Here is a 7,279-nt window from a genome sequence, read left to right on the forward strand (position 1 = left end):
TGATCCACCCACTTTGACCTTCAAAGTGCTGTGATTACAGGCATGAGCCACCATGCCCAGCCTCCCTTTAGCATTTCTTGCAAGATGGGTCTGAGGATTGTGAATTCTCTCAGCTTTTGTGTATCTGGGAAAGACTTTAACCCTCCCTCATATTTGAATGACAGTTTTGTTGGATACAGTATTCTTGGATAGCAGTGTTTTTCATTTAGCACTTTGAAAATGTCACTCTCCTCCCTCCTGGCCTATATGGTTTCCACTGAGATGTCTGTTGCCAGATGAACTGGAACTCCTTTATATGTTATTTGCTTCTTATCTCTCACTGCTTTTAGGATCTTCTCTTTCTCCTTGACTTTTGTTTGATTATTAAATACCTTGTGGTAATCTTATTTGGGTTGAATCTGTTTGATGTTCGCTGACCTTCCTATACCTAGATATTGACCTCCCGATGAAGTTTTGGCAAGTTTTTTGTTATCATTTCTTGGAATACATTTTCTAACCCTTGTTAGCTCCCTATTGAATACCAATAATTCTTAGATTTGGTCTTTTGCGGTTATTTTCTCTGTCTTGTAGGTAGTCTTCATTCCTTTTTGTTCTTTCTTTCTCCTCTGACTGTATATTTCCTTTCTTTTTTCCTTTTAGAAACAGCATTCGCTTTGTCACCCAGGCTGGAGGGCAATGGCACAATGAGGGCTCACTGCAGCCTTGGCCTTCCAGGCTCAAGTGATCCTACTGCCTCAGCCTCCATTTGCCTCCACATGCCACCATTCTTGGCAAATTTTTAAATTTTCTTATAGAGATAGGGTTTCCCTATGTTGCTCAGGCTGGCTCAAGAGATCCTCCTTCCTTGGCCTCCCAAATGCTGGGATTACAGGCATGGGTCACTGCACCCAGCCTTGATTGTGTATTTTCAAATAGCCTGTTTTGAGCTCACCAATTCATTCCTCTACTTAATCTACTCTGCTGCTGAGAGCCTATAATGAATTTCTTCAGGTCAGCAAATATGTTTCTCAGTTCCAAGATTTGTTTGATTTTTAAATTATTTCAATCTCTTTGTTAAATTTCTCTGATAAATTTCTGATTTGCTTTTCTGTGTTGTCTTGGAGATCACAGAGTTTCCTTAAAATTGCTCTTCTGAATTCTTAGAGAGCTCACAAATCACTGCCTCATTAGGTCAGTCACTGGATTTTTGCTTTGTCCTTTTGGGGAGGTCATGGTTCCCTGTTTGCTGCTGTTTCTTGTGGGTGTATGTCTGTGTCCTTGCACTGCAGGATTAGTAATTTATTCCAGTTTTCTCTGTCCAGCTTGTTTTGGTTTTTATTGAATATATTTACTTAGCAAATCTTCACTGCTAGGTTGCTGCCTCCTTTTCAGCTATCGGTGTCACCTTAAGACGAGGTTCACCTTAGCTGTATTTAGTGATTGAGGGAGGCCTGTCCCAAATGAGGGAAGCCTCAAATGGTTTGTCCTGACAGTGTCAGGGTTCGTGTTCAGAAGACCTGTGGAACAAACCTTCTGGAGCATGGTATTGTGAGCGGCCAGTCCGACTGAGTGCCTCCTGTGGCTGAGGTGCAGAGTTTCCAGGGCTGGGGACAGTAGTCGCGCCTCCCAGCTTTGTTTCTGGGTGGCCTCAGGGGTATTTCTCCCTTCGGGCACTCGGGATGCTCTCCATGGGCCAAGGCAGGGACAGGGCACCCAAGAAAGTAGAGAAACTGGTTGTCCACCTCACTTTTACTTTCTCCAGATAGAAACCATGAGTTAAGGGGAGATTTTCCACACACTTGGTGCCAGGCCAAATAAGGGGGAAGGGACATTGTGCATATGGAAGCCGAGTTCTCCTCCCATTTGCTTGGAGCTTTTCTACTCTCTGTGGCCCCAGGAACTGTGTTGTCTTCACACTTGAGCTCTAAGTTCTTACTGGTGAAGATCTTGGTGCTATGTATTTGGTTTTAGTTTTTTGTGGGAAGAGAATTCATAAAAAGCTCAAGAGCTCTACACTGGAAGTCGCCAACAACAAAATTGTTAATGAGACTTTTTTGTTTTTGTTTTTAGATGGAGTTTCGCTTTTGTTGCCCAGGCTGGAGTGCAATGGCACTAGCTCGGCTCACCACAACCTCTGCCTCCTGGGTTAAAGTGATTCTTCTGCCTCAGCCTCCCGAGTAGCTGGGATTATAGGCATGTGCCACCATGCTGGGCTAATTTTGTATTTTTAGTAGAGACGGGGTTTTGCCCCTACCTCAGGTGATCCACCTGCCTGGGACGCCCAAAGTGCTGGGATTACAGGCGTGAGCCACCGTGCCCAGATAACTTTGTATTTTCAGTAGAGATGAGGCTTCTCCATGTTGGTCAGGCTGGTCTCGAACTCCCAACCTCAGGTGATCCGCCTGCCTCAGCCTCCCAAAGTGCTGGGATTGCAGGCGTGAGCCACCATGCCTGGCCTAATGAGACATTTTACATTCTTTTATTCACACTAATTCTTCAAAATTTGATGTGTATTTCACACCTCCAGCACATCCCAGCCTTGCCTGGCCACATTCTAGGCTCTCAACAGCCACAGGGAGATGTTACTCAGCAGCTAAATGCTGTCTTTGGAAATACAAAGATACATGAAATACCATCTCCACCCTCAACAACCTTACAGTTTATGTGACTGACATATAAACATAATTTATAATGCTTTAAGTACTATAAGAATGAATAAGTAACAATCTTTCCCCTCAATCTCAAGTACAGGGAAATTTGTAAATACTAGTGAGAGAAGGAGATATCTGAGCTATAATTTAATGCCTTGACTATTGTATAACTCTTAACTATCACATTTAATCATGTATAAAGTTGTTTAATATTTTGCCTTCTGTCCTATCTTACCCCAACCAACCCATAAACTGACCTTGGAGTCTACAGGACAATTGTGACTAGGGTGAGCTGGGCAGACACCAGGCCCTGGAAGGAAAGAGAGTGAGCAGCTCGCACCCGCACACACACTTCCTGCAGCATGAGTGCAGCGCGGGGACTGCTGCCCTCCCGATGGCCATCCCTGGACTTTCAGGTTAAAGACTCTGAACAATTTATTTCTATTGTGTTAAACAGTAAAAGAACACAGGCAAAAATTCTCACACTAAGAATTTCTTCACATTTTTGACTGTAGCATAGGTTTTGGTATTTGATATTCTTCTGTTAAATTCTAACTAACTTGTAATTGAACCAAATATTACTTGAGAGTTTAATTTCTACATAGGTTTTGTTTTTAAACTTTGTTATTAATTTCATGTTTCTCCTTTCTAAACCACTGACACCCCATAAATGATCAATTAGTGGTCTAGTAAATGATCAACTTTTAAAATTTTCCAGTGGATCAACTGCAAGTGTTATGCTGCCCAAATAGGCAGAGTATCATTAAAAAGAATTGGTAAGCCTAGGCGTCTCTACAAAAAAATATGTATTTTTTAATTAGCCAGGTGTAGTGGCATGCACCTGTGGTCCCAGCTACTTGGGAGGCTGAGGTGGGAGGGTCACTTGAGCCCAGGAGTTCAGTAAGCAGTAAGCTGCAGTAAGCTACGATCACACCACTGCACTCCAGCATAGATGACAGAGCAAGACCCTGTCTCAAAAAAAGAAAAAAAGAATTGGTGCTTTAAAAAACAAACTTTCTTACCAAAAATATTGGTTCTCCAAATGGTGAAAAATCAATGACATTAACTTTTACTGGCCTTATACCACATTGCTGAGGTTTGAATAGTTTGGGAGCCACTCTCAAATCTTGTCTTGTGCCATGGCTTATGAGACCCTGTGAAAAAGAAGCCCAAGAGTGACTAAGAAGTGCATTAGATACAAGATTGGATACAGTTAATGTTCCTCAAACAATTTAAACTTTATAAAAAGCAAAGAGTAAGTTAATCCTAAATCAAGATATTTATCAGGTAACTCAGGAAAAGAAGGAAAATGAGTAATAGAATTAAATTTAAAATACTACTCACCATGTCTGTGCCAACAATGAAGTGATTAGGGTCTGAAGGCAGAAATTTAACATTCAGTGTTTGTGTAGTCCCCCAAAATTCATTATCTTTATGGGAAAGACTGAAAAAATAAAGTAACAAAGACGAACAGACGGATTATTTTCAAACTTTAAAAATAAGATGGTATCAGCACTGATTTGCACTACAATACATCATTCGATATATAACAGGCCATGTCACATTCCTCTGGTTTAGCCACTCTTTGTTTCCATTTTTTTCTGCTACTACACTCTTGATAGTTTTTTCAGATTTATCCTTCTGTTCACTAATTCTTTCTTCAGCTATATCTAATCGGCTATGTAACCATTCACTTGGTTGTAAATTTCAGAGATAACAGTTTCATTTCTAGAAATGTCTTTTAGATTGTACAACTGTCTCAAGTTCTTAAGTGTGTGACTCCTACTTTTTGCACCAAGGTACACTGTTTCTTCATGCTTGTAGTTGTGAACTCATCTGCAGCAGACTGCTTCTCATGAGAATCCTGTGAGCCCCCACTTGCAAACTATCTTTACCCACCAGGAGGTTTTGTGTCTACTTTAACTATGAACCCACTGAGGCCACTGGTCTAGAACTGTGATGTTCACATCTCAGCTTGTAGGTTGCCATACATACACTCAGCTTAGGACTTCAAGCTCTTCCAAGCTCCTCTGTCTTCTCTTGGCTGTGGGGAGGCTTTCTGAATTTCCCTATCACTGCAGGAGCAGTGAGTTTGAAAGTCCTGTGCAGGGGTCTCAGTTCTACCTCCTTGCCTCAGGCAAACCCAATGCATCACCTGTTTCTGCATGGGCTCAAGCCCCAGAGACAGCTCAGAAGGTCTGAGATAGCCTGGGCTTCACATCCAGCCTCCAAGCAATCACACAGCAGCTCAAAAGCTTATGACACTAACTTTAAGCTCTCTCCTGTTTATGGCATTTAGAGATTTTCCTTTCCTTTTAAAAACTATACTTAGTTTTATTTTTTCCTTTATATGGCCTATGTATTTGTAACAGAGAGATGCCCACAATTGCTCCATCTGCCACACCCACATCATCAAAGTCAGCATGTGGCCGTGCTATTAGCCTCCTTTCCAATGCTCTCTTTCTGTCCACATTCAGGACTGCAAATGTCACCTCTTAGTTGATGACTCTCAAATCCTTACCTCCATCTGGGGTTTCTGCTATGGAGGCCCCTGGTTCCTGGGCATCTCCACGGGCACCACAAGCTCAGCCTGTCCTCACTGGACCACACTGGGCTGCTCCCATCCCTCCCCACTCTTATTCTCATCTAGCAAATGGTGCCCAGTCACCAACCAGACATGCTGGTGGAGCCAGAGGCCAACCTAGGCTCCTCCCTCCCACCGCTCCTATAATCGATGAGCTGCTGGGTTTTTAAAGTTCTACCCCTTTAGCCTCTATACCTGTGATGCTGCCTTTGTTCAGATCCTGGTAGTTCACGTCAGTCACTCCAGAAGCCACCTAACGGCTCTCCCTGACTCCAGCCTCCCTTCCTCTGTTCCCAACTTACACCACTAGCACACTGACCCATCTACATCACAGACAAGATGCACTACTCCTCGGCTCAACATCCTGCAATGGCTCGTGACCACCTTTACACTAATGTCCACACCCTTTAGCACAGAGACTCGTTAGGGCCTGCCTCACCTGTCTCCCTCAACATCAGACCCACTGACAGCTCCGAATGTGCCTCTGGGCACCCCCAGGTGCTGCTCCCTCTGACCATCTAACTCCATCTCAGTCTTTTGCCTCCTTAAGATGTCCCCATTGCACTCCACCCCCCAAGCTGCCTCCATCCTTTGAGCTCCCACAAGCCCTGTGCACATCCTGACACCACACTTCGTCCTCTGCACGATGACCCTGGTGGACGGGGCCCAGCTGCAGGGGTGGTGCAGGCAGAGCCGCGGGACCTGCTTCCCCGCAGGCAATGACCTCCTGGGCACACTCATGCTCAGTGACTGACGGGATATGGGGTATAAAGGCCCGGCCACATGATTCTGGGAGGCCATTCCAGCTCACAACTCCCGGGTCCTGGAGAGTCGGCTGTGGGGCCTGCCTCACAGCTCAGCTCCTCCTCTCAGCCCCATTCTGCCTCCTCCCCACCCTTTCCCAGGCAGTGAGCCCAAGGAACTCCCTGAGAAGTATCCTCACTCTGAACTCCACTGCAGAGCCTCCTTCCTGTGAAAGGAGGGAGCCCCCGCTGCAATCACATAACGTTTACTCGTCTGCCTCCTTCTCGGAGCACCTTGAGGGAAGATGCTCCCCACTAGTGCTACAAAGCCTGGCACATAGAATAAGCTCAATATGGTTGGTTGAGCAGAGTCTGAGGGAACATTTATTATGTGTGGATCTCAGGAAGACACTGCTAAGAGTTTTTGGGTATGAAAAAACCCAAACGTCGGACACATTACACACTTTCCTTCAAAGACTGTGTGTGCAGTTAAGTACAGGAGAAGCTGATAATTAAAGATAAATACAACGCACAGTATAAAGCGGTAAGGACCCTAGCAGAGATAAAAAGTCGTAAAGAAACTCAACAGGGGAACTGCAGAGGCTGCAGGGGTCAGGGGCTCGCTCAGGAACCATGTACGTTTGGCTCTGCAATACAGTAAATGACTTTTTAAAATATAACTCTCTTTCATAATTAGTTGTAATTACTAATTACAACTGTAGTTGATTTAAAGTCTCCAAGCATGCATGAATTCATTAACACAACCCACAGGTTTTCTGATTAGGAAGAACCAGGCCCAAAAATTTTTCAAGGGTAATTCACATGTTGATAGTTGACCCCTGAGTGCAGTAAACGATAAGAGATACTTTAAGAAATAAATTAACATAAAACATATAAATACCACAAACAATATTTATACATTTGTGAAGAATTTTTATGTCATATTAAGTTATGTGAGTAAAAGCAGAAATCTAAATCTCTGAATAAAACTTTTTATCAATGTTTCCAGTTCCTGAAACTTTTAAGTTTGGGGTGGCATGAAAACTGAAGAATAGTTAAATAGGACCAATTTAAAAGACAAAAAATAACGTCTACTTAAAGACAAAATGTTAGCTCTACACCTGGAAGCTGCATCTATTACATTCACTAATTAATAATAGACTAACAAGGCCAGGTGTGGTGGCCCATACCTGTAATTCCAGCACTTTGGGAGGCCGAGGCGCGTCCATCACCTGAGGTCAGGAGTTTGAGACCAGCCTGATCAGTATGATGAAACCCCGTCTCTACTAAAAATACAAAAATTAGCCAGGCATGGTGGCGGG

At 43.7% G+C, this 7,279-nt stretch overlaps 1 protein-coding gene across 1 annotated transcript in view; it reads right to left on the minus strand.

Moving 5' to 3' along the window:
* Positions 1–7,279, minus strand: part of WDR60 (WD repeat domain 60) — a 123,443-nt gene that overhangs the window by 12,407 nt on the left and 103,757 nt on the right. The window contains exons 22-23 of the mRNA XM_011990196.1: positions 3,975–4,074; positions 3,653–3,784 (exon numbers count right to left, since the gene is read on the minus strand). Coding sequence (XP_011845586.1) covers positions 3,653–3,784; positions 3,975–4,074 — 232 coding nt within the window. The remainder of the gene's footprint in view (positions 1–3,652; positions 3,785–3,974; positions 4,075–7,279) is intronic.

Source organism: Mandrillus leucophaeus, unplaced genomic scaffold (genome assembly GCF_000951045.1).
Source record: "Mandrillus leucophaeus isolate KB7577 unplaced genomic scaffold, Mleu.le_1.0 Scaffold373, whole genome shotgun sequence".
In the NCBI taxonomy this organism is placed as follows: Eukaryota; Metazoa; Chordata; class Mammalia; order Primates; family Cercopithecidae; genus Mandrillus; species Mandrillus leucophaeus.